The 26670-nt window shown below is 43.0% G+C and overlaps 1 protein-coding gene across 1 annotated transcript; it reads left to right on the forward strand.

The window, feature by feature from the left end:
* The first annotated feature begins 859 nt into the window (after positions 1 to 859).
* NUDT3 (nudix hydrolase 3) lies at positions 860 to 26495 on the forward strand. The gene is made up of 5 exons (XM_074564586.1): positions 860 to 1365; positions 13643 to 13753; positions 22191 to 22235; positions 23002 to 23086; positions 24001 to 26495. The coding sequence occupies exons 1-5, from the start codon at positions 1267 to 1269 to the stop codon at positions 24168 to 24170; spliced, it is 510 nt and encodes a 169-aa protein (XP_074420687.1). The 5' UTR covers positions 860 to 1266; the 3' UTR covers positions 24171 to 26495.
* Positions 26496 to 26670: the final 175 nt, after the last annotated feature.

Genomic DNA, 26670 nt, shown 5'->3' on the forward strand with positions numbered 1-26670 from the left:
CGGAAGCCAGGCTGCTGTCGCCAAACCAGCACTGGGCAAATACTGCCCAGGGAAGCGCTTGCCCCTTTGCTGGGGTTTCCTCCTGGGGGAGCGCACAAATGGGACAGGGAGCCCATGTGGGGCTGAGCTGTGCCATGGCACCCCTCCACGTCTACCTGCCATGCTGACAAGCCAAGGGTGTCCTTGCAGTGGGGCGATGGTGATGTTAGCCCCTCCTAGGGTGCAGTTTGGGGGCTCACAGGCTGCCTGGTGACATTATGCCCTGAGAATGGGCCCTGAAATTCTCCACAAAAGGCCTGTGGGGAGCGAGGAGCATGTATAGTTGGGGGGTCCTGCAACTGCCCCCCATGAGGTGGCCCTGTGCTGAGGGACTCCTGCTTGCTGAAGGCCCCCAGGCCCCCGCCCTTCCCCTCAGAGGCCCCGCCCCAGGGTGCAGCACCCCCCCCCCCCGCCTTTGTGCCGCTCCCGCCCGCGGGTTACAATGGGACCCCCGCAACCGCGCTCCGCCACTGGCGTAACACTCCCCCCCCTCCGCCTTGCGCAAGACGGGCATTCTTCTCTCCCCGGTGTCTGCGCGCTTTGCGTAGAGCCGCTGTCAAAGCCGAGCCATGTGCGCTGGGGGCCGGCGCTGCCCCGGCGCCTTTTGCGTAATTGTCCCGCAGCCGCCAGGCTGCTTACGAACGGCCGCCTTATTCTGGAAAGCGGGCTGCGCTGCTGGCGCAGAGGGCTCGCAGCGAGGCGGAGGGAGGAGGCGGAGGCGTGGTGGCGCTGTCTGCGCGGGGGGGAGCGATTCTGGAAGCCGGGCTGCGCCGTCTGCGTGGCGGGCTCCCCGTGAAGCGGCAGGGGGCAGCCGCCGCCTCCCCCGCCCGGCGGCTCTACGCCGTTTGCGTAGCGTGCCCCAAGATGGCGTCGCGGTCGTCGTCGTCGGCGGTGGCCGGAGCGCTGGCAGCGGCGGCGGAGCGGCTGGAAGTGAAGGGAGGGATGAGGCGGGCGAAAGGCGGCAGCGCGTAGCGGGCGGCTCCCGGCCTGTGGGAGACAGAGCGGAGACCGAGAAAGAGACTGTCGCGGGGAGGCGGCCCCCCTCCGTGTGTCCCCCCCCTCCCCGTCTTTCCCTGCCCGCCCCTCACGGGAGCCCCGGCGGGTCCTTCCCGGCGCCGCCACCCTGCCCGCCCCCACCGCCCTCTAGGCCGCGGGCCTCGCCGTCCTCCGGCCTGCCCCCCGCCTCCCCGCTCCCCTCAGCCCCCAGCCGCCCCCTCGGAGCGGAGGATGATGAAGCTCAAGTCCAACCAGACGCGCACCTACGACGGGGACGGCTACAAGAAGCGGGCGGCCTGCCTGTGCTTCCGCAGCGAGAGCGAGGAGGAGGTGAGGGATGGCCTGGGCGGGGGGCCGGGGCTGGCGGTGGGGGACCCCCCGGAGCCGCCCGGGTGTGACTTGGTTGCAGGGGGGTTTTATTTTTCTATATGCCATTAAGCGTCACTGGGAAAGTTGGTGTTCCTTCCCCCCCCTCCACATCTTCTTTATTTCCTCTCCGCTAAACATGAGAAAAACGCCCAGAATGAAACGCTCGTGGGGTGGTGGAACAGTCTGGTAAGGAGTGTTGTGGCACGGGATGGGATTTGGCAGTGGAGGGGACCGACCACGCTGGCAGAACTTCAGACCAGCACATCACATGAGATGGGAGAGGAAACCTGACCTTGGATTTATAAAAAGAAACTGGGATAAAAGGGGACTGATGGAGTGCCAGAAGTTGCTGTCCAGAGAGGCTTGGGAGGAAGTGGGAATTAAAGGTAGATTGGTTCGTTTAGGAATGGCTGTGTTGCTAAGTGGTCGTATTGTCCGTGAAGTTAAAAAGAGAAACTTTTCACAGATGTGTGATTTTTCACTCTTCTTGTTTAATATCTACATAATGTGGGTTTGGGTTTCTCAGGACGAGCTAGGCTGCAGGTCTCTCTCTGCTTCTTTTGGAGTCAGGCATACTTCATTTCATTTACTGGTTCCTGAGTGGCTGTGCTAAAGTCTTTGTTCTCCTGATTATCATATTTGTAGCTACAGGAAATTGGAAGGGAATGCAGACAGTTCACTGGAGGAAAGTAAATTAGCATACTGTTCAGTTATTATTTAACATAGTGAAGGAGGCTTGACAAACCCTTTGTAGCTTTGCTGTCATGGTGAAGTGTCAATGTTTCAAGCATAAATGAGCTGAAATGAAAAAACTATGTTTTGGTGAAGCGTTCGTCAAAGCTGGGCCTTCCCACTGACTTTCAGGAAATTTATGATACTTTGGACTACCTATGAAGAACGTAATCATATTGTGTAATGGTACAGCGGCTAATCAGCATGGGTGGTTGAAGGCATCTGAGTTTTCTCATGCAATTTTACACAATTTGTGAGGCAAGTGTGGCAATTCTTCTCAAGAGTTAGGTGATTGACCATGTTTGACTATAGTATGGTTGAAGGTAGAAATGTAATTTTAACAGCTACCTGATGCAGTCAGCTTGTGACTGGTTGTTGGTTTTTATTTTGCAACGCCTCCATTTGCAGTGTCATTACCCCGTGGCAGTGGGCTGTTACGTCTTCTGGCCGGTGGGAACCGATGGCCTGAGCTCTTATGGTGTTGGTGACACAAAGTTTCACAATACTGACCCAAGATGGCTGAAGAAGGAAAAGTAAACTCGTTCTAGGGGTATGCTAAGTTGTGACAAACTTCGTTTAGTGTAGGTTAAGCTGGTTAGGTTTGTCTGAGGTTGAGTTTAAAGCCATTTCTATGTCAAAGTTGTGTCTGTGTTGTGGCTTGCAACAACTTTCAGTGGATGGAAAAAAATCTCATTTAATTGAAATTGGTACAATTTTAGGGTTTAGTTTCTAGGTAAGACCTAAACTAGAAAAATCTGTTTCCAGTTTCAAAAGCAGGAGTTGAGTTAGCTGTCTCCCTGTGCTAATTGTGCCATGTCATTTCCATGGGTCTGTTACGAAGGCTGCAAATGAAGCTCTGGAAAACTTTCTGTATGTCAGGGCGATAGAGGTTCTCACATGAGCGTCACTTTCTCACTTGGGCTTTGGTCACTGTTAGCGCTCGGCCTTGTCTCTGGTCTCCTCAGTAAAATCAGGTGGTGTGTTGTTCTGTGACACATTAAGGAGCACTAATTGCTTTGTAAATGATGCAGCATGGGATGTAGATTGATTTCCTCAAGTACGTTAATGTGTGTGATTTTGTAAGTGAGCCACACAAATAGTGAAGCAATGAATTACAGTTTTGGTTTATTTTGATTTGGCCTTCCGAGGACATCACGCAGCCTTTCAAACACTGCATTTATTTATGATATCTATGTATTTAATGCAGAGCTGAAACTGCATCCTGTGTTCTCATCTGTTATGTACCTATTGCAGTAGCTGGTCATGAAGTGGACTTTTTCAACAAATGCATTTAGGAAAGTTATTATTAAGTCACACCACGCTGAACACACACCCTCCCCAGAATGGATTCCTTTTACAGATACTGCTCTTGATCTTAGCCAAAAGGCCTAGAAGCCACTTAAATTATGCTTATATCGATTACTGAAATGAACAAGCGGGAAACCTTGATTTTTGTTAATTTCTCTTTCTAGTTATTTCTTAGGTTAATTCTCATTTATTGGTATTTATTTGAACTTTAATTTGAGAGAAATCTACTTTCTAATCTTTGCTTGCACTTTTTTTGATAACAAGAAAGGTGTTACCCGTACACGTTTAATTATATAGTTTAACATGTCTGTGAAAGACTTCTCCAAGAGAAAGAGAAAACCCAAGAATAATACATTTTTTTAGTGCTACTGACATATTTTATAATTGATTACTTCTATTTAAATGGAAAATGAGATCTATTTAAAAGGCCTCTCGAGGGGAGGGGGGGGACAGAACCAAAGTATGTTAGTTAAAGATCTATTAAAAGCTTACTGTTTTAAAAGAAAAGAGGAAAAATAAGTGTGTTTTGATAAATAATTAAAACTTGCAGTATTAAAGTATTTTTTTCTCGGACTGGCTGTTTCTGGTTACTGTTTCTTTTAAGCACTTAAGAAATAGTAAATCTTAGCTCTCGCATTTCTTCTTCATTTCCTGCTGTGGATTTAAAACCCCAAGTTTTCTCCCTTTGAGAACCACTAATTAGTCCCTGAAATAAACAATGAACAAGCAGAAATAAGAAAAAAATCTGTTTACACTTACAGAGGGGGCTACTCTTTCTTTTTAGGTGTTTACCCCCTAACTCTTCAGTTCGTTGATACAATTTTCTTTAAAGTCTTAGCAGTCAATGGAGATTGCTGAAACAGCAAGTCTTTGGTTAGGCGTTAAATTTGCAAATAAAGAGTCTTGACATAATACTTTCTTTTTAAGTTTTTAAGTGAATGTGTTTTTTTTCTTACGCTGCTCGAGGTTGCACATTTTCTCTGTATCACATTTGGAAGCTACTACTTTTGGACATGAAAGAAGCTCTGGAACATTTTTGCAAGACCAAACATTGGCTGAAAAGATGTCTTTGTTATGTATTCCTTTAAAAAGCAGCACAGGGAGAATTCATTTAAACATGAATCTCAAATGGAGCAAAACTCACATTTCTTAATTGGGCTGCGTGCAAAAAAATCTATATCTGTGTTGTTTCATAAACAGTAAACCACTGCCGAATGATGTCTCTCTGGGCAGGAGGGAGAACAGGGGAATCAACAGGATTAATTCAAAGAGAGTGTGAACAGACTTCAAAGGACCTTCCGGCAACCGAACGCCAGGACTCTGCTATTTTCATCCTTTCAAATGGAGTGAACTCCCTTGATAGTTGCTGCTTCTGCAAAAGTGGGGAAGGAGAGTGTGCAGATCAAGAGATCCCAAGTTGTGTGTTACCTCTGAAATCATTCATTTTATTGCTTGTGATGTCAGTGCCTCTCAATATTGCTATTATGGTGTTATTTTTAAATAACACAAGTATTTTTTTGTGCGGACCAGCTGTTTCAATGAGGAAATGTTCCAGAAAATTTCACTAATATCTTACTACTAAGAAACAGATGGAGGCCTGCTCAATGGCAGCATCTCTGTGTTATATTTTAACAGAAATAAAAAGGGAACCGTTTGGCTTTAAGTCCCGCACTGGTGTAGCTACAGGTTTAAGCATGCCTGCATTGTATCTGCTGAAAGGACAAGCTGCTCATTAACAACTGGTATTTTTAAAGACTTTTTGGAGGAAATGCTTCGGGAAGAATAGGATCCAGGATTGGTCGTCTTTTCTTAATTGTGAATGAAGTCTAAATTGAGATGAGAAAACAGAACTTTCACACAGCGGCTGGTAAGCGCCCTGGCTCTGCCGCTCTACGAGCACGCCAAGCCAATACGGTCACCAAAAGCTACGTTTATGTAGCCCCACAACAGCCTCAGTTGGGAAAGTAATTTGAATGCAAACTAACGTTTTTCTTCTTGCTTCTCCTGGGTCCGTTTTAAACCAAGCTGTGACGTAATACAGCAGTTCTCAAATTTTAACTGTAGGCTACGGTGATGATCACACCGTGTTCCTGGGCCATTCTTTGTGCGTTTGCCTCAATATAAAAATAATAATAGCTAAAAACACTTGGAGTACTTTACTGTTGGGACGTAAAAAGAGCCCCGCATCATATGATCATCGTACTTCCCATGGAATAATAGAATTTCTGTTCTGATGGCTCAGCTTGACTCTGTAGGTTCCCTTCAGCCACATTACTTGGTTTCAACCACAACCCTTTTAAGTTCTCCCTCTCTGTTGCTAACACATTACTACATCTCCAGTAGGACATAGGCCAGTTTAGATATAGTTCTCTTGCTTGTGCTTCTCCTGTCCAACTCCACGGTGCTTGTAGCTAATCTTCTCCAAGAGGAAGAGTAGAAGCCTCTGCAAAACGTAACTTTCATCTTAAAAAGTGTTTTCTAGCCTTTTCATAAAGGCAGCTTTCATAAACGGTTTTACAAACAATTCCGTCATCTCTTGTACTTTCCCAAACTACAAAAGAATGAAAATTGTTAAATTTTCACTTAATTTACTGGAAGCTCTGTAAGCTGTTGTGAAACTGAAGAATTGAGTCAGTTTTGTTCTGCTGCAACTCAGGGAAAGTGATGAATATGGAAACCAGGAGAAAGTGTACTCCACCCCTAGGTTTGTTGGGAAGGACCCAACAGCGGTGGCCGCTGTCTGTTCTCCTCTGCATAACCCTCTGAAATCCCTTTAGTCTCAGATTCTCTTATTGCCTAACCAGAGGCTGTAGCTGTTTTTCCTGCCTTTCTCTCCTCGTTCGTTACGTCCTGTGGTCCCCCCTGCTTTTTTTTCTTTTTTTAAAACTCATGGTTAGTTCCCCGAGTTGGTTCATCTCAGCACCCTCCAGAGAAGCGTGGAAGCAGGTACAGGAGGCTGGGGAGGTGTACCCAGCTGAGACTGGTGGCAAAGGGACCTAGTCTTTCTGTGGGTGGTCTCTCAAGGTCTGGGGAAACAACTCTTTCCCTTCTTGGTCAAAAGAAAATGATCGTGTGCTTGGGTTTTATCATTATTTTTTGAAATCAGGAAAATTATCCTGGTTTGCATACCTCTGTGATGGAGTTGCCCAGAAAAATTGGGTAGAACAAAATTAAGAAACTCTCAGTTCTACCTTATGAATAGTAAACGTCGGTGTTCAGATGCTGTATGTAATATCCAGCAACTGGGAAGCAAGTACTCAGTTTCTTTAAACAGTAGTTCTTTTTCAGTTTAACTGGGAGACTGACTGCACAGACTAGTCAAGGATCTTTCAAATTTTGTGTGTATTTATATCAGAATTTGTGTCTCTGTAGCTGTCTTTGTTGTGCTGTGGATAATGCACAGTAACTCTTTGTTCTTAGAAATTTCATGTTAACATGTGAAATTCAGAGGGATTCAATTACCTACTGGATAGATGTGGGTTTTTTTTTAAGATGCTTCAGATGGTTTGAACGTTATTTTCATTTGTATTGACTTAGGTGGTTACTTTTTCTTGTGCAAATAACATATATTGATGTTACACATAGAATTAACTGCTTATATTTGAAAAGCTTCTCAAGAGTTTTCATGGCTGTAGGGTTTTTGCATGCTTTATTTTATGGATAGGACTTGTTAATCAAAACAGTAAGTGTATACATGTGCAACTCCTGACATCCAGAGTCATTTGGTCTGTGTAAAAAGACCAAAATACTCCCTTCATTTCTTTTTCTTTTTTTTTTTTTCCCTTAGGGGGAAAAAAAGGCAGGGGGGCAGTTTAAAAGCTAGTGTTTCTTCTGGAAAAAGTCTGCCTGGACGAGTTGTGTAAGTACTGAGTGGTCAACAAACTGGTTTTGACAGACAGAAATAGGTTATCGGTTTTGGGGTCTCTCGCTGGGAGTGCCTCCTTATCAGCCCTCTGCCTCTGAAACAGGCAGTGGCTGGTTCAGGCATTTCAGCTGTTTTCTCTGTCCTGGCCCTGTTGTGAAAGGCATGTCGCAGATAACTTTTGTGGTTATCTAAAACATAATTTTGGTGGAGGGAGAGGACTCCGGATTGTGGTGCTCTCTGGTAAGAGTAAGCAGTCACTCTAAAGTCTCAAGAAAACTGTAGTAACAGTAATACGACCCTTGGTATTTTGAAGCCAGAGTAGCAGTGCAGTATGTGATGATTTATTATTGTTATTCTAAGAAGCAGCTTAAAAACCAACAGGATTTTCTGTGTTTTTTCCTCTATGGTTATAGTACTGTAGGTGCGATCCAAACACTTGAAATGACTTGAACCTCTTCCAGTTTGCCTCTTACTCCTTTTTCAAGACTTGTGCTCTACTTTTGTCAAATTCGGTAGGGCGAGTACTTTCCCCTTCTCGCTTTGTGCCATTAATTTCCTGCCTCCAGTTTCTAGGTACCACTCTGTAGGTTAAATCACATTATGCCACGGAGCAAGGTGCGGGTGTGTGTGCGAAAATAACACTTGTCTGAGGAAATGTATACTCTTGAGGAACAGTGAGGACATGCTGTTATGGTCAGGAGAGGGTTTTTCTGTGGCTTGCTGTTGAGGTTGTGTGTATTCTTGTCTTAGCTAAAGAGACTGTCATGTTTGAAGCTGGCTGTAGCCTCGCTGACCACAGGCTGTACTTGCAACTACTATGTGCTAACTCCGTAACGTGCCCTGAATAGCAAAAGGGTGGGAGAAGCCCTTCTGTAAGCCTTGGCGTGTGTGTTTAGACCATCCTGCGTTAGTAGTTTGGCAAAATGCATGGTTTTTTGTAGTGTAATTGAGGCCATGTTTCTGCCTGTTAAATTAGATGAATTTTTGCACGGCTTTGCTCACTATCGTGTCTCTTTTCCCCTCCTGCTCCTCTTGAACTCCATTTGTCACCATATGCTGTTGTTAGTGTTTAAAGCTGGTTTGATGTGGTCGATCTGAGATCCCAGTTTTGTCAGATATAAAAGTATTAAGTACAGTAACAATAATATGTTGAGATTGTGAGAATGTTTGTTAACTTTGAGTAGAGCATAAAAGGTCTTTATTATGCTGGACACAGAGTGGCACCAGCTACAATATCCTGCCTGGTCATAGGCAGATCGGAGAGTCGCTAGCACAGCTAAGCTCCAAACTCCTGAATACAGAGACTCTTATTAAATTGAAACTTTCAAACAAAGACAGATTGTACAGGCCAAAATCATTGAAGTCAGCCATCTTCTCGACCAGTCTCCCTACAGCCTGTTAAGAGACGTGTTATTTTCTGGCAGTCCTCATTCTGATAAATAATGCCGAAGTGTGAAATGAGTTTAACTGTTGGGAGGTTTGTGCTTTAGTCGCTATGTGAAATACATGATTTTGTGGCTTAATATTGGTAGAAAACATGAAAGAAAGCGCAAAGGCTGTTTCAGTAGCCAGTAGTTTATAGATTGGCTTCTGGTAGCAGAATGCTAGCTGGGCCAAAACCCACATATTTAACATCTTGTCTCCTGTTTCTTATTAAGTCTGCCAACTTGATTGTCCTCAGGCTGGCGCGTGTGGGTAGGACTGTCTTTTCCTGGAAGCCTGGAAGGTTCACAGCTCATTTTCTAATAACGTTGTAGCCCAGCTTCTAATAATGCTGTAGTCCTTTTCGTCTTTGCTGTAATGCTTCTGTGGAGCCTTTTTCTAGGAATCGTCTTCCTTACAGCGTGGCTACTCTTGTTTTATTTATGGATGGTGGTTGTTGTTTAAATCCACCATTGCATGACAGAACCTGGGAATCCCGCAGTCTCTGCTCTTTTAACTGAGAATGAATCCTCTGCCTTATTTTGATTGCCTGGTTTTTTGCTTTCCCGAGCACCGTTATTTCTGGTGGGGGGAAAAAAGGAAAGAAAAAAACCCAACAATGATTATGTGAACACAACAGATTTGTATGTAGTTAGGTTGCCTTACGGTCAGCATTGTGTATCAGGGACTCCCAGATTTATCCCGGTGACAAATTCTTTTTCCCTTTTCCCATGGAGCCCCGAGCTCCATGTGTGCCTTAGATGTCTCGGCGTGTTTCCTGTCTCCTCCTGGGGAGAGTTGGTAGCCTGCTCTAGATTTGTTTGGGTTTTTTGTTTGCATGCTGCTTTGAAGCTTGCGTACCATGAAGGCTACAATCTAGCACTGTTTAGGAGCCCCTGCTGTCGACTTCAAACTTTGCTTATTTTTCTAACCATTCTCTTATTTCATTGATTGTGTGTGAGAGCTACTTCAGGGCTGCCTAGTGCATTGCCAAAGAGGCTTGTGTTGCTCATTTCCCTGCTTTGAAATGACATAATTGTCTTTCAAATCCTGGAAAACAGAACTTGGCCATGTGATGCGATACCTGCAAGTGCTTTTCCAAAAAGACTTCAAATCTTGGCTCCAAAATCTGCCCCTAAAATCTCTGGTGGGTCAAGAGTCTCGGTAGCCATGTTAAACACAGTTGCCTGGCAAGAATAAAATGGAAATGTCAACCTTCCTTTGCGTTTTGGCCTGATTTAAAGAAATAAAATAAATCACTTTTTGGTATATTTTTTTCTACTGTTTTGATTAAAATCTCTTCTTTAGTATATAGTCAAATTAATGTTTGTAAGTAATAAAGAAGCTAACGAACAAAAATTTAGGTGTTGACGACATAGGAGCTATCAAGCGGTCCTTTAAAAAAACCACACACCTATACTCTTTATTTTATAGAATTGTTATATTGGAAAATATTCGGTCTACTTGAGCAATTGAATAACATTTTTGTCCTGTTATGCTGTAAGGTGAAGGTATCGTTGCCATTCTCTGTCTTGGCTTTCTGGTGTAAGTTAACCTTGTGCTATCTCACGTGTTCTGAAACTTGGAAAATAATTCTGACCTCATTATGGCAGGAATATAAACTATTACGTCTCGCTTCCGCCACCTGCTTGGCCGGTATCTTAGCTTCCCCAGGTACCCTATGTTCACCCACCTAGCTATCGGGGGGCGAAATGGGGGGATTGTATTTCTTATCTGGAAACAGCATTCGGGCTCTTCGGCCCAAATGTGAATGGTTTTCAGAGAGAGGTTGTTTTTCAGCAGGTTTCATTTTACTGGCTTTGGGGCAATTTGTAAAATATTTGAATGATGTTGCCTTGTGGAAAACATGGTTTTGGGTTATAACGACCTTTTTACATGATCCCTTTGAATGGGTTGCATGTATTGGGATACAGGACTTTTTTAGATGTGTGGTTTTTTAAAACACAAGAGTGTCTCACCCTCATTTTGAACTAGGCCCCTTTGTCTTGGGAGAGCTCATTGGTAGCAATATCCTGTTTAAAGTTGTTTTAAAAGAATGACCTTGTAGGGCATGTTTCCTATTCTCTCTTGATGGGATTTCCTTTTTATTAAACAGGAAATAGTCTGATTACATAAAAGTGTGAGAATGACAGGTTTTTCCTTCCCAGCGAGGGTTGTTCATGTTAATTCTATTCAGAAAATGCTCAAATGCCAGAGCAGCTGAAGTTAATTTACTTTGCCTAAAACTGTTGTTTACACCTAAATGTTCCTACTAGTGTGTTACTAAAGCATTGTCTTAGTCTGAGCAGTCCAGCAGGCTTTCCTTTACGAGTCTTTGTACAGGGATTTTCTTAGCAGATATTTTTTCTCACAAGTGGAAGGTGGCAGGAGTTCAATGGCATGAAGTGTGCTGTGCTGAGTTTCAAAGATCTCTTCCTGCAGATTTTTTTACTTTTTTTTTTCTTTGAGCTGTAACTCTGACTTGAAATCGGAACCGACGAAGATGATGCTTCCTACCTGGCAAGAAAACGTATATTTGAAATGTCTGTTACTTTTCTTTTAACGTTGCCCTCAGAATCACCTGCTGACCTGAAGTTAAGAATTTCAGTCCAGTGTACAGTACTGGTAATGAGTCAGGACAAAGTAAAGTCCTGTAACATAGTAGGAAAAGGTACCGTGATAAGGCAGCACAGGCCAGGGAGTGTGTTTTGTGGTGAGCCTGCAGTGGCCAAATATTGGCAAACCAGAGGTGGCTGCTGGTGACAGCCTTACGGTCCCAGCCCATGGTAGCCAGCTGCTGTCCCGAGCCTTGAAGGCTCTCAGGATGGAGGAAGTTTACATTCCCTATTTAAGCACGGCTTACTGATCGCGTTTTATATGGAATGGATGTTTGGGGGAAAGGAATTCTGTCTTCCTCTTGAAGAAGACCAAACACTACAGGATGTTACTATAATGGAAATGCTATTCCATTGCAGCCTTAGCCAGAAGACATCTAAGGCAGTAAGCATCTCCATTGGGAAACTGCAGAATTAAGGTAGCCCATTCAGCTTGATTCATTTCTAGTACGCATTGTAATTGCCTTAATTCAATAGACAGACTGGGGAGTGCTCAGGGATTTAAATGGGGTTGTTTGATAAATGATGCTTCATCAGGCATTGCAGGATTGAGGTGTGGGTTCTGGCTGAAGCAGGAGGAGGTGGCTTTGAGACATTATTATTGGCGGGATCCACAGAAAAATCCTGATTAGAGTGCTGACACTTGAGAACACCAAGTTTAGTTCCAGACTTAGGAAAGGTTAGACCAGCAGTTGCCAAAACATTTGTTGTGACCCCTCTTTGGTTTCTGACTTAAGCTTTGCTACTCCTGGTTTGAGAGCTGTGGTTTGGACCCCCACAATAGACCCTTGTCTCCTCACCCTGGTGTGTTCTAGTTCTGTTGGCCCTTCTCTTTTCCCTGTGCTGAGCCAATGTGGTCTGGGTGGCCCTGGAAAATGAAAAATCACTTTTCAGGGCGGTCAGTTGGCAGATGAGAATTTTCAAAAGATAAAAGAACTGGGGAAACCCTGGAAATCTTACGCGTGTTTTTGTTTCAGAAGTTTAATTTCGAATTCTGTAGGTAGGTTTCCTCTTGATAATTAGTGCAAATCTTTTCATATCCTACTGGTAAAGCAACATTTAGACAGTAAAGCCTGGGATTTGAGTGTCTCGCACAGTTTAACTTTAGAATGTCTGATTGAAACTGTTACAGCTGGCCTGTAACCTAATTGGACTGGTATGTTGGAAAGTTTCTGGAGCAAGTCGCTTTGGCTGTAAGCTTTGTGCCAGTGAAATGATGAAGTATAGCATGATAACTCTAATGAACAAGCTTTGTTTAGAGAGCTGAAAAGCAGTATTAGTTCTGTTTTCAGTTTCCATCTCTGCTCAGGGATGTATTGCAAGTAGATTTAATAAGCACAGTGTCTCAGTATTCTTTGGGAAAATTTTTAGCCGGTTGAGATTGTTAGTTAGCTTTTTGTTTCCAGAAGATGACAAAACAAAAAATGAACTTGTATAGAACAGAATTAAACAGGAATAAAATGTGTTTCAAGAAAAAATGCCACAAAGCATGCTTAAGAAAAATTACTCCCATAGAAATGGTTGAACCGTTTTCCTGATTCAAAAAAGTCTGTCCTTCTATGCAGCCTTTTCCTAGGGTTCTTAAGTGGTTTAATGTAGGCTTATATTTGGCTTACATCTCATTGAACGACCTCATCTAAACCAAAAGTAGCCAAGTGCTGGCTCCAGAGCTGAACTCTTTGGTGCCTCCTGCGTAAGAAGAGGCAAATGGGGAAGTTGAAAATCTTTGTTAAAACAATTGCACATAAATATTTTAATGGGCTGTTACCTGACTTGTATATGTCAGTAGTGTAACTGCCGAGGCAGACAAGGCCCGGGGTACCAAAGAAGTTAAACTGAGCTACTTCTGCAGAGGGTGAAGGTGCTGAGCAGCTTCTATGCCATGTTATGTTGTTGCATGATGCTTATCCCAGGCTGACAAGACCACGTAGTGACTTTGAAGTACAGCAGTGAGCTCTTACAGTATAAGTATTGTCATGCTGTATCAAATAGCAAATCGTTGTTTTGGTATGCAGAGGCATAATTTATTCTGTGAAGCGTTGGAGCAGCGAGAAGGTAATGACTGAAATCATTTGGAGTGTTGGAGTGCCTTGGTGTCACTGATAATGTAGTTTGCACAGCTGCCTGAAAGGGGCTAAGGAAATTGTCTTGGAAAAACTGGAGTATTTTCAAGGGCTCGCGTTGGGTTGGTTGTGTCTGGAGATGTGAGAGATACAAAGACAACTTCTGTTCAGCGGGGCTCTGAGAAGGAGCATTGCTTTGAGTTTGTCCATCAGCCGTGCTCTCCTCTCTGCAGGTGCTGCTGGTGAGCAGTAGTCGTCATCCTGATCGATGGATTGTCCCTGGGGGTGGCATGGAGCCCGAGGAGGAGCCCAACGTGGCCGCTGTGCGAGAAGTCTGTGAAGAGGTGAGTGTTTGACAGCAATGGGGGCTTCTGGAGCTTCACTGCTGATGCTTAGCCAGAGCTCTGGGAATTTGGTTTTGTCACTCTTGCTTGTTTTCCTTAAGGTGAAGAGGGATATAGGGTCACTGGCGATATCCACATTGTATGTGGGAGGAAACCGGAGTCCTAAATAAAGATAGCATAGGAATGTAATTAAGGCTCTTAATCGGAATGAACTTCTCCACACCTGATACTTTTAATTGAAAATAGATAAAATTAAGCTATAGTCATTTCAATACATACAATGATATTCTCTGTTTTGTTTTCTCTGTATGAAGGACAGTTTCTTAAGAGAACTTCAAAAAACAGCTGTGCTTTTGCGGAACTATCTAATACTTGGGTAGAAGGTAGAAATAAGACTGTATGAGCCACTAAAGACACTCCAAAATAGGCACCTCAGCATGTTTCGATCTAGTATGTATTTTTTTTGTGAATAAGAGAAATTGATTTTAAGAGTTATAAGCAACAATTCTTAATGTGTTCATGTTTATGTGCTGTTTTTTTTACTTGAAGCTATTTCAGAAAGAGATCACATAGCAGATCAAACACAGATTGATGATCTGTGTGGCGAAGGCATATTTTTTTCTTAAGGCTGGAAGAACAATTTTATTCTTCATAAGGAATTTAAAGACAGCAAATGGCACTTAAATTGTATGTAAAACCTGTCTTTAGAATTCACTTCTGAATATCGTTGAAGTGGAGAGATGCTTGGATTCAGAAACGATTAAATGATTATATATGGATGACCAAGTAGGTTCACAGTTAGTTATATAAGGCGGGATTAAAAATGCTTTTGAGAGGGTTATAAATCTTTGTGCTGCAGAACAGAAATCAAGAGCTAATTGATGGGACTTGGGAGGAAGCTTCTCCAGTAGTTGCTTTATTTAATTGTCTGGTATATGAAGGTTTTTCTCTGAAGTATTTGGAAGTACCTGCTGCTGTCTAACAAAATGCTGAATATTTGGGCCTCTGGACTAACCTAATGTGGCAGTTCCCGAGTTGTGTGTTTCTCTTTGGGTGTTTTTATAATCCTGCAGTTTATCAGAAAGATATGAAAGATTATACAGTCAAAGTTTCAAAGTTTATTTTTTTTTTTTAAATGTCTTTAGGTCCCTCTAGTACTGGGGATTGCTGCTGGCAAATTTCGTTTCCAGCTTGTAATGCAGCTCCTGCTTTTTCAGTAACTCAGCGATCTTTCAAACACATTACAAGCCAGAGTGAGTTTAACCAGAACAATAGAATATTTTTAGCTACAGACTCCTGCTTTGCAGCCCAATCGTTATTAAGAATTAAGTGATTTGATACAGAAGTCAAGGGTTCATTCAGGAGATGCGTGGCTTCACCTTTCAAATCCTTAAAAATAAATCTGTATCGACCCTCCCTTCCTCGGGCAGTGCCTTGGAAGAGTCACTCTCTTTCCGTGACAGCTCGGTGGCTGAAAGGAAAGCCTTGGCATGGGCTCAGTCTGCAGCGAAGAAACTGGTTTGGGCTGGCTGAGATAATCCCCTCTCGCTCAGCTGGTGTTCCCTCGCTCACGTGGACCGGTGCCGAATGAGAATGTAATTCAAACTGTGGCAGCCTGGCAGGGTTGAGTCATTCCCAGCGAAGCACCTATCTGCTTGAATGCTGCTCCACAAACAGTAAACATCCAGAGCTCCAAAAGCGGCAGGATTACCCCAACAGCTAACCTCCGCGACACCTAGTAGCGTGTGATGTGAATGCAGGGTGGGAATCTGAAATGGAGCTATCAGATGCTGTTACGATAAAGGCTTTCCTGAAAGCCCTCTGCAGAAGAGCAGCCTGTCATGTGTATAAAATTACCTGAGCACTTCTGCGGCTAATGATGAGGCTAGCTGACACGGGTGGAAAACGCGGGCAAGCTTTTAGGTGTGTGAGGCCTTCCTCTAATAGGTTTGTGTTCCAGTACGCTGCATACAAACCGCACACAAAATTATAATGTACATCAACTGTCTAAAGCTCAGCGAGCTGTTTACTGTAAAATGTTGCTGGGGAATGTGCGTGCGGGAGGGGAATGGTTGTTATATTACAGTTGTAATGCTGTAAAGGGCTTTTGTGCACCCAGTTTCCCAGCTTGTGCTATAGATTTGACAGGGGAGGTATTTTAGGAGGCTGCTTGCTGGGCAACCGGTGTGCATCCTTGTTCATCCTTTCATGTGAACCTAGGTGTTTTCAGGTAGGTTGTAGCTGACGCTGGTTTCTGAGAAGGTTTGATGTCTTTGCTCCTCTCCTGGGCCAGGCATGTCTGTCACTCGCAAGGAAGCCAGAGCGTAGCTGAGCAGGTAGAGTCTGCTGCTTGTGTTGGGAGAGGGAAAATCCAATTTCCTCTGTGTTGATGAACACAAAGTAATTTTTATTCTAAAAGAAGGTGGTTTGTGTGCTGGTCAAAGTTATGGAAGAAATTTGTGGACTTCTTTCACTGCCTTTGGTATGCCTTTTCCATTTTAATAAGAGACAGTTGGAAAAGCTGGAAGGACTCATTACCCTTTCAGTTGCTTGTGGTCTTTGAAGATGACAATAGGCTGTTTTTTCTCAATTCATTCTTCTTTGCATGGTATGCATTTGCTTTTTAAAATATGCTTCCCTAAACTAAGATTTTTAACTTCTGCATTCACTGTTTTAATTTCACCACATATATGTTTGAGCTTATCCATGTGATTGCTAGAATAATTGCAATATAAAGAAATCTTTTTCCCCTCTTTCTGATTTTCAGTGTTTTAGAAGACTGTTCTGAAAATAAAATGTTGATTCTGAGTGAAACCTCTGATCCCTCTGTCCCAGTTTGAGTTAGAAGTCCTTGTCCTAGTTTGAGATAGTCCTTATCTATATTAATCTGTACTAGCAGAAGTATTAAAGTAGACAGGTAGCAACACTTGTCATGCCTGCTGTTGTCTGCATAAAATTTGAAGTGACTTGAGTTCTTGGGCATTGTTCTTAGGCAACGTGGCAGTAGACAAACACGCTAGCTCTGAATGAGAGCAGCCTTTCAGCATAAAACCACTTATTTCTGACATAATGTTGAAAAATGACATAGGCAGTCTTACACAGCTGTAAACTCCAGGTATGTTCTAAGGTTCACCTGAAAAAATGATGGGCCCTTTTAAAGCAGTCATTAGCACCGATGTAGTATATTTTTTGGTTCTTCATTCTTGGATTTTTTTGCTGTTGCGTTCTCTCCACAAAATTAATTTTGTGTTAGGAATAAGGTTTTTTTTTTTTATGGGTGTGAGCAACTGGTGAAGAACATGTTTTAGAAATAGATGCCTTAAATTAAACATATTATGGAGTGACTTTGAAAAAAGCCTCCACACTCATCTGTTAAACCCAAAGGCATTTCATTTTGCACTTACAGCATCTTTCACATCCTGACCTTTAAATACTTAGTAAATGTCAAGTTCTGTAAAATTATGGGAGTGTTAGTCCTGCTTTCTTCATGGGAATCAAAAGCCAGATAAGTTGTGCTTGATCTGTGATCAAACAGGCAATTGATGCCAATATGAAAAATAGTCCATCGTGATGGTACTTTGATCTGGTTGCTAGACCTCTTCTTTTTTTTTTTTTTTTTTTTTTTTTTCCCCCTCTTAAACTTGCTTTATAAAGAGTCCTTTCTGTTTCATGTATTTTGTTAGTGATTTAGAATATGAATATTGATACCTTTCAGCCCTAAAATAGGACGACTTCTTTTAAGGAAACGACTGCGGATAAGGAAAGGACCAAGGAGTGAAGAGATGGCATTGAACTCTTCCTGGTTTTAGTAATATTCAGTGCAGATAGGGGACCAAGTTCAGTACTGTGTGTTACCCGGTGTAATCAAACCTCATAAAAATGAGTGCACCCTCTTAAAGTTCCTCACTTCATTGTGGTATTTCGTTTCCATTTCACAAATGTAAAAGCATTTTACTTTTTTTTTTTTTTTTTACATTGCATTACATTGTAATGCAGTAAAGAATTAGATGAATAGGTATAACCTTCTGAGACACAGTAGAGACAGCAAGAAAATTTGCCTAGTAGGTCTGTAATTGGTGTCTTTAGAACTTGTCTAAGCTAGCACTCTTTATGGGTGTGATTTACTACCTTCAGTACTGCAAGTATTAGAACAAAGATTTGGGTGTTTTACCACAGTCCTCTTGCCCAGCAGTAATCCATAGTAGATGCAGGCTTTGAGCCGAATAGAGCAAAGTAAAATAGCTGAAATTCCAACCCACATTTTCCTTAGCTCAGATGGAAGGAAATAAAAGCTGTCCCTAGGAACAGATGGTGTTGCTGCAGGCTGCTTTTTGCATCTGACCCCAACTTATTTTCAGCTTTGAAACCTGAACCTGCTGTTCTTGGATGTCTTCAGTAATTTTTCTTTATTAAAACAAGTTGTTCCATGAGCAGCAGAACTAGTAAAGCTTCATTTCCTCCAGATTTCTGTTCCTTGTCCCGAATGCCCAGCCCACCCCTGTGGGCGCGCGGCAGCAGTTTGAAGTCGGGTGCTGGTTTGGGGCAGCTGGCTGTTGCTGTGACATTGATGCACTCCTGCCAGATCCGTCTTTTCCTCCAGTGAGGGCTACCTCGGGCGTTGGAAACGGATTTGGATCTGCAGAGCAGTGAAAAAGCAGCTCATTTTGCAAGCTCTGTCTGTCCTCTTTTGTACCTGAGTGTGCTTCTTCCTGGGGAATAGTGTCATTTGATTGATGGGCTTTATTTTCACACCTGCAGATGGAACAGTTGATGCTGGTGCTCCCCTACCTGTGTTGATAGGTTTAATAGTATCCTCCTAGGACACGCGTGCATTTTGAGGATCGCAGCACGGGCTCCCTGTGCAGCACTTCTAATGCTGGGGGGAAACACGTGCCCAAATAAATTGTGCTGTCTCTGCCAGACACTTACTGTTGTGGCCCATGAGGGCAGAGGATCCTCAATCCGAGGAGAAAAATTCCTGAGTCATCTGGTGCAAATTAAGATTTAGATCCAGCTTCAATCCTGGATGACCGTGTGACTGTGCTTTTAACTTTCCAAGAAAATGCTCATTGTCCTGCAGTGGAGATGAGTCGGGAAGGTGCTGAGGGGTTGGCCCGTAGCAAAGGGAGCGGTACGGAGCTTGCCCAAAGAGGAGCCTGGCAGTTTTGTTGCTTGTTATCTAGCTTGCTTTGTTAGTGATAATAGCTATAGAGTATTTTATTGGATGTTTTTCTAACTTTTATGTTAGAAGCTTACTTAAGAGGGTAGATTTAGATTGGATATCAGGAAGGAATTCTTTGCTGTGAGGGCAGTGAGCCCCTGGCCCAGGTTGCCCAGAGAAGCTGTGGCTGCCCCATCCCTGGAGGGGTTCAAGGCCAGGTTGGACGGGGCTTGGAGCAACCTGGGCTGGTGGGAGGTGTCCCTGCCCAGGGCAGGGGGTGGCACTGGGTGAATTAAGTGCTTTATTAAAAATAAGTGTGTAACAGTCCAATCCATCTGCGTTGTATATCCTATACATTGTCTTTAAAATCCACTATACCAGTAAAACAGAATGAGAGCGCCATTGATTGATGTGCTTTGCAGTCTTTGGTAAGTCTTTGGGGAGCGATTGAAGGAGCTGGGACTGTTTAGTTTGAGGAAGAGGAGGCTGAGGGGAGACCTCATCACTCCCTACAACTACTTGAAAGGACATTGTAGAGAGGTTGGTGCTGGTCTTTTCTCACAGGTAATTAGTGATAGAACAAGAGGGAACGGGCTCAAGCTGCAGCAGGGTAGGTTTAGGCTGGACATTAGGAAAAAATTCTTCACAGAAAGAGCGGTCAGACACTGGAATAGGCTGCCCAGGGAGGTGGGGGAGTCACCATCCCTGAATGTGTTTAAGACTCGTTTAGATGAGGTGTTGGGGGATATGGTGTAGGGGAGAACTTTGTAGAGTGGGGTTGATGGTTGGACTCGGTGATCCCAAGGGTCTTTTCCAACCTAAATGATTCTATGACTCTCTTTATCAACCCAATATTTGTTTGAATCAAACCGTTAACTTATGTTGCTGTTTCCTACTGCATGTGATAAATTCACACGTGAAGAAAATCTTAGCACTTTTTTGAGTTGTCTAATGATAATTCAATATGGTTTCCCTACAGGGCATGTTTTCTCGGCACCACTTTTTGTGCCTTTTTGGGTGAATAAGACTAGGCAGAATGGCAAAGGATGATCTTAGTTTGCAGGCGGAGCATTATTTCTGTCGTCTCCCTGTTAAATCAGAACAGAAGGGAGGGCTCCTCACCTGCCTGTCTTACTTCAGGCACAGTTTTAGAGCTGGGATGAACTGCTTGGGAGGCTGGTTGTGCAGTATTCATGCTCAGTTTCTAGGCTGGCTAGTTGCCTGGAGATAAATTTGTTTCTAGTCAGGCTTGAGAGTTTGCTAAACCATCACAACAACATCCCTGGCTTTTGATTCAGTGCCTCTGCAGGTGAGTAAGGAGAGCAGAAATTCAATGGCTTCTGCAGGAACAAGTGAAGAAAACTGGCTTAAAACAGTTAGTTAACTGAAAAGTTTGATTACTCTTCACCTTATGATATACTTATATATATGTATGTATGTTGTGAAGGTGGAAGCCTTGTGTTCCTCTCTGTGTTACTGCTGGCTGATTGATATGGTTGCTTATCTAAAAAAAAAAAAAAAAAAAAAAGCCCACCGTTCAAGGCTGCTGAAGGAGTTCTTTGGATGAATTTCATTTGAAGTATTAGCCTTCCAGTTTGCTTCTGAGAGAGATTAGTCCAGGTTAGCAGCAACAGTTTTGCAGATGAGGTAAAATCACTCATCCGCAAAGGTCAGACCCAGTTATCTGTCCCAGCCACGCTGGTGTGCGCACACACGCGTACGCTGACCTTCATGGAATTGCTGTTTGACTCCAGAAATAGCCTTGTGGTTAATAGTCAGTGGTTCACCTATGGGCTGAGCAGAATGTCAGAAATACTGATGAGACGATAAATTTTGCATCCAAAACCAACATAAAAGATTCAGTTGAAAAGCTCCTTCCTAGAAGTAGAGGTCAGGGAGCATGTTACAGAAAGAATTACAGATTTCTGTGAATGCTTGTAGTAGGGGGAGCTACAAATCCTTTTCTTTTGGGGTAGTTCTGCCATCAGCTGTTGTTAGAAGCAATAGTGAGGTGTGCCCTGCCTGTATTGTTTAGTATCTGTGTGTTCATTTAGGCAGGGAACTTAACTAGGAAAATCTTCTAATTAATAAAAGTTCTTCCTTTCTAAAAGCGTATGACCGTACAGCAACTGGTTAGTAGCTGAACAAGCGGGAAACGGTGTATCTTGGCTGCTCAGGACACCGAGGATGCGTCTTATCAAATATTTAGTTGCCCTCACCTAAAGATCTTTTTTTAAAAAAAAAAAAAAAGCCTGACATAATCAGATCTATGTATCTTGTCTGCGAGAGCAGAGGCACTATTTTCCTGAACTGTTTAGGATACGTTCCAGCTGCCAGAGATGGCAGCCGAATTTACCTTCCAAACGTGGCTGGGTCATATGCCAGATTGTGTGTGGTGTTTCAGACCAATCAAGTCATGGAGCGAAATCTCATCTTGTCTATAGCGCTTGAGTTCCAACCATTTACCGTCATAAAAAGAAGGGAATGTAAATTATTGGAAAAGAAGAGGGGGGCTGGGGGCAGGAGAGTGGGCTGGCGTTTTGCATTCATGCGTGATGCAAACCCCGGAGAGCAGAGGCGAGAAACAGCACTTTGAGAAAGTGACTGAGCCACAGCAGTGAGTGGATGTATAAAAAGTGACAGCAAATGAGATAAAGTGGGTAGATCCTCAGTAGTATTCAAATAGAAGACAAAACTATTGCTTAGATCTTCTCTTGATTTGTGTCTGCGCTTGATTTAAAAATCTTTCCATGCGCGTCTGCATTTTGTATTATATCAAAAATAGTCTTGTTCCTCCTGCGGAGGCCACATTGAAAGTATTTTATGTTTATATTAGCTCGCTTCAAATGTATGCAGGACATCCCTGAGGTACCGGATAGTTGTCATCTTGCTTTGATGGTGTAAGTGGATGCCTTATACATACTTTAAAGTTATTTTCTTAAACTAATTTTAAAGACGTAAAACTGCTAAACGCCAAAGCAAACTTTATCCATGCTTAGACTACAATAGCCTTTAGAGGAGATTCTGGTCATTGAGGGTATATTGGTATGCAATTAGTAACTCTTCAAATAATTTTTTTTTTCCTCCAGATTGAATCCAAAATGGTTTGAATATAGAAAAAGACGACAAAATTCCTGAGAATGCCTGCCTGCTTACAGAATTTTACAGCATTTGCTTCCTGTTCTAAAGGAACTGTTCCTGCACAACAAATAAGGAAATATGTACTGCCCTGTTGTTAAAGCATGTTTGTTTTTTTTCTCTTTGAACTTTTCGTAGGCTGGAGTGAAAGGGACGTTAGGAAGATTAGTGGGAATTTTTGAGGTAAGTTTCAGGCATGGAGGCTGTGAAATGTTGATGCAAAAAATCACTTCCTAGTTTGTTGTGAAATAAACCAGATAACTTGATTGAAGGAAAATGTAAAACTCCCCATTTAAATAAAAATGCATGCTAATCCTTTCAATTATATTGATCATCTGCAATTCCCAGTTGAAATCAGGAGTGATAAGCCAGTGTAACAGTGGATATTCTCAGTGCCCTCATACCTTTCTTGCTGCCAGAAATGCCACCCACCAGCTGGGGAGTGGTGACCCTCCGTTGTTCTTTAGCACCTGCCACCACCCGTTGCCAAACTGGCCCCTGCAACGTGGTGGAGCGTGTGGGCTCCTTTTAGGAGTGCGGTAACACCCGAGGAGTACTGGGGAGATGCACAGTCAGCAGGTACCAGACACAGCTCTTCTTACAGTTGTTTTTCCACTAACTATTTCAGAGCTGTGTGAAATAGATAAAAATCTTTCCTTTGTTTTTTTTTTTCCGGCTGAGGAACTGATTTATAAGCCTATCCATCCACCAAGTACTGCCTTACAGATTAGGAAATAAACTTTTGAGTTGCAATCTCTATTAATTTCAGACCTCTCATTTAAAACACAACGGTTGTTAGTAGCTAAGAAGGAGCTATAATGTGAGAGAAACTGCACGTAAGGTACTGCAGCATCGCAGTGAGGCACCTTGCCACTTGTAGTCACCATGTGCCCGCCTGCCTTGGCTCCCTTGGTAGCTTTGTGGTTATTCTGTTCCCTTTGCCTTCTAGAATCGGGACAGGAAACACAGGACATATGTTTACGTACTTATCGTCACAGAAGTGTTGGAAGACTGGGAGGACTCTGTCAATATCGGTAAGTTCTTTGCACTTGCTAACATTAACTGGTTTGATGCAGGAAAAAACATGTCAGTGTCCCTCTGGGAGCTGGAATCCTTCTGGGAGTGGTCGAGAAAAGTTGCAGTGGTGCGTCCTTTGGTTGCTTGGGAAAAAAAACATTGTGGTCAAATTGATGCTTTTGTAACCTCTCTGGCCCAAGAGAAGTCAGTTCAGCTGTACAGCTGCCTCTGCAGCAATTTTGCATTTAATTCTTGCATTTGAAGATACTGAGCAAAGAGCATGAAGAGTTGTCCTTTCTAAGACTCGAAGAAAAATTATGTGGGCAGTGTGGATTAATCATTCCCCATTATCTTTTGAAATCTTTGCATTTAAATCTGATTCCCAAATGAAAATCAACCTGTTGTTCTGCACGAGGGTTGTGAATAGCACCGTGGCACCTGTACCTTGACTTTCCTCAGGCTGTGTACGGAAGAGGTTTTGTGGAAAGAGTAAGAAATGAGTGCTGTCCACCAAGAACTGAGGTTCGCTTGCAAAGTGATAGAAATTAGGTGGTGGTTGGTGTGTGTTGTTGTGGGTTGTCTTAAAAGGAGTATCTAACTTCAACAGAAAGTGCAGAAATAGCAAAATAATTGTTGGGGGGGTTTAAATTGGGACGTGCAAGACGGTTTGTTTGGCCAGTGGATGTACTGCCCTATGCAGATCCCTGTCGTGGGGGTAGAGGAGCCGTCTTTGTGGTGTTCGGAGTAGGGGGCTCTTGAGATCAGAGAATCCTGAGAGAAAATTTCCCAGCATCTTTTAAACGGATGCTTTGCTACACAGTGAAATTATTCTTGCACGTGATAATGATGGAAAGCTAATCAACAGGAATGTTTAAACATAGAGAGGATAACATTGTTTTTTGCATCTGCTAATTTTTCTTTTTCCCCACAGGAAGGAAAAGGGAATGGTTTAAGATAGAAGATGCCATAAAAGTTCTGCAGTATCATAAACCAGTGCAGGCCTCGTATTTTGAAACCTTGAGGCAAGGTTGTTTGGCAAACAACGGCACTCCTGTCATGACCACGACGTACTCTGAGAGCTCCGTGTCTGACATCAGATGACTGAAGACGTCCCCAGGAGAAAAATTTTGAAAAATAGACTGAAACACGGATTTCCCTCCCCCCTCCCCTTTTTCACATGCCTCCTCTATCAAACAAGGCATGGGCAGCAGCCTGTGGCAGAGCAAGTGTTGAGAGTGCTGCAATTTAGTGCAAGGTGGGATTATTATTTTTTTGTTGGCTTTTTTTTTTTTTGCTTTTTTGGATATGTATTTTGTAAAATACATTTTGTGCATGAAGTGCCCCTTTCCCGTTACACCGCTTCCATGGCCTGGCGAGCAAGGCTGCCAGTTTCGCCTCTGCCTTGTGTTCTGAAGTGTCCCGTTTGTGTCATCCCAGCCATAGCCACTTTTTTTTTTTTAATTGAAAGACTTCAAATGTGAGATCAGCTCTTTAAGTCTTAGTCTGTACTGTAAGGTGCTGTTCGGACCTGTGTGGTGGTCACTTTCAGCGCATATGTATAAACTTTTTTTAGGTGGAGAATCTAACATTTTAATTCTACGGGAATTTTTTTTTAATCCTGGTCTGCTTCTGAAAAGAAGGGTTCATAATTAATCTGTTTGCCTTTTGTTCTGTTTTTTTTTAAAAAAAACACAAAAAACCCAACAAATACACATTCTGTGACAGTGCTAGTGGCTGGGCCAGTTTACTCCCCGTTCAGTATCTCCCGATTCAGTGCAGTGACACTTGAATTTGAGGGCGGAGTTTTGATCACCTGCAGACATCCCTGCTGCTCCATTGCTTCTCCTACAGCTTCCGCCAACGTTTCTGCATTTACATCAAAACGAAACAAAAAGGAGTTGGTCTTTTAACACTTGGCCAAAAATAAATAGCCTCAGAAACGCTACGATAGAAACTGAATTTCCTTGTTTGTGGTAGGAATCAGGGATTCAAAGTGGGGTCAAAGTCTGACAAACTGGAGCGTCAATCACCAATGCTGTTCTGCTGATCCTGCTGCGCTCTGCTGATGTCTCTTCTTGTCCACATGCCTTATACCGTGCTGAACTGGATACTTGTAATTTGTGCTAAAGCATCGGATTGTACTTACTGAGTGTTACTGCACGAACCCTTGGTTGGATAACTATGTGTGTCCCTGAAAAGAAGTCCTGGGGGAGAAATTCAGGTGTTCAATCTCTTGTCCTGTGGTTCTGCAGCACTTACAATTGCGCCATGGAGCATATTCAAAACATTTAAACTCTCCCTCCGTGAAAGGTACAGCTGACTCCCGAGCAGAATTGCTAGCTGGAGAAGTTCACCGTCTAATAAGATAGTTCCCCTGATGCATTGGCACATTTTTTTTTTCTCCTGTTTTTGTTGTTTTTGTTGATGTAAGTTTCATGCTGTCTTGATTTGCCAACAGTGTTGTCTAGTTGGGAAATAAAATGGGAAGGGTTGGGGCTGGGGAGTGGGTTGGGACTGGTACAAGTTTTGGGAGGGGCATTAATTAATCCCTGGCTTGGGACAAGAAGGAGTTGCTGACTTCAGTAACTTCTCTTTTGTCAGAGCATAGCCAAGATGTGAAATTAAATCTGCAGTACTCTTTTTTTTTTTTTTCCTTTTTTTTTTTTTCCCCTCCTCTTTATTTAACAAAAAATATTCTAATAAATACTCACTGTTCCGGAGTTTTCTCTCTTCCCGAGAAGCGCTTACAATATGAAAATCTGATAGAAATATCCATGGAGCCTGGGACAAGGGGGAATGGTATCCTTGCTGGTTTGGCAAGAAGCTGGTCATTTTAAGATCCTATTCTGTTCCTTTGCTTGTTCTCCTTGCTTTCATCAGTGTGGAGTAGCAAGGCCAAAAGCAGTGCCAGTGATCGCTAACATGAAAAACCACGCATAAGAAAAAGCTGAGAGGCATTATTCAAGAAGTAGCTTGAAACTGAGCATCTGGAATCGAGCCTAAATTACACCAGTTCAGTTCACTTCAACTTAGAGACGAATGTACAATACTTTCTTACTCTGTGCTGATCGGCCTGAACCAAACTCTCAAAAGGGCTTGAATATTGTATCTGGAAGCGTACAAGAAATTCAGCCAGTCCGCTGTCACCGAGCTGTGAGTGGCACCTACCACAGCCATCTACTGCCTTCAACTGAGTTTCTCTCTTTACTGTACAGATTAGTATGTTGAAAATGCTTTGCAACAAAACAGCTGGTACTCCTGAAAGAGTAACTGCAGTTTTAATATCAACAGCATGCACACTTTTGTTTTTAAACTAAAAATGTTTTTACAGGGCTGTTAAACTGACAATTTAGGGTAGAATATTGTTAATGACTTGCTAATGGCTTATTTGTTTGGGTCAGAAAAATAAATTGTGCCAAGAAAGTGTTTTAATGTGGCATGAATTGATGCTGTTAACACAGTAACATCGAGTGGCTGATATTATGCCTTCTTAACTGGAAATAGCTCCTGGGGTAGAAATGATGTGGATTTCAAAACAGGCCTTGGTCCTGTGCCACCCAAATTTCTCCCTGCACCACACGAATTCCCGTCTTCCTCAGCA

The sequence above is a fragment of the Larus michahellis genome, chromosome 21 (genome assembly GCF_964199755.1).
Source record: "Larus michahellis chromosome 21, bLarMic1.1, whole genome shotgun sequence".
NCBI lineage: Eukaryota > Metazoa > Chordata > Aves > Charadriiformes > Laridae > Larus > Larus michahellis.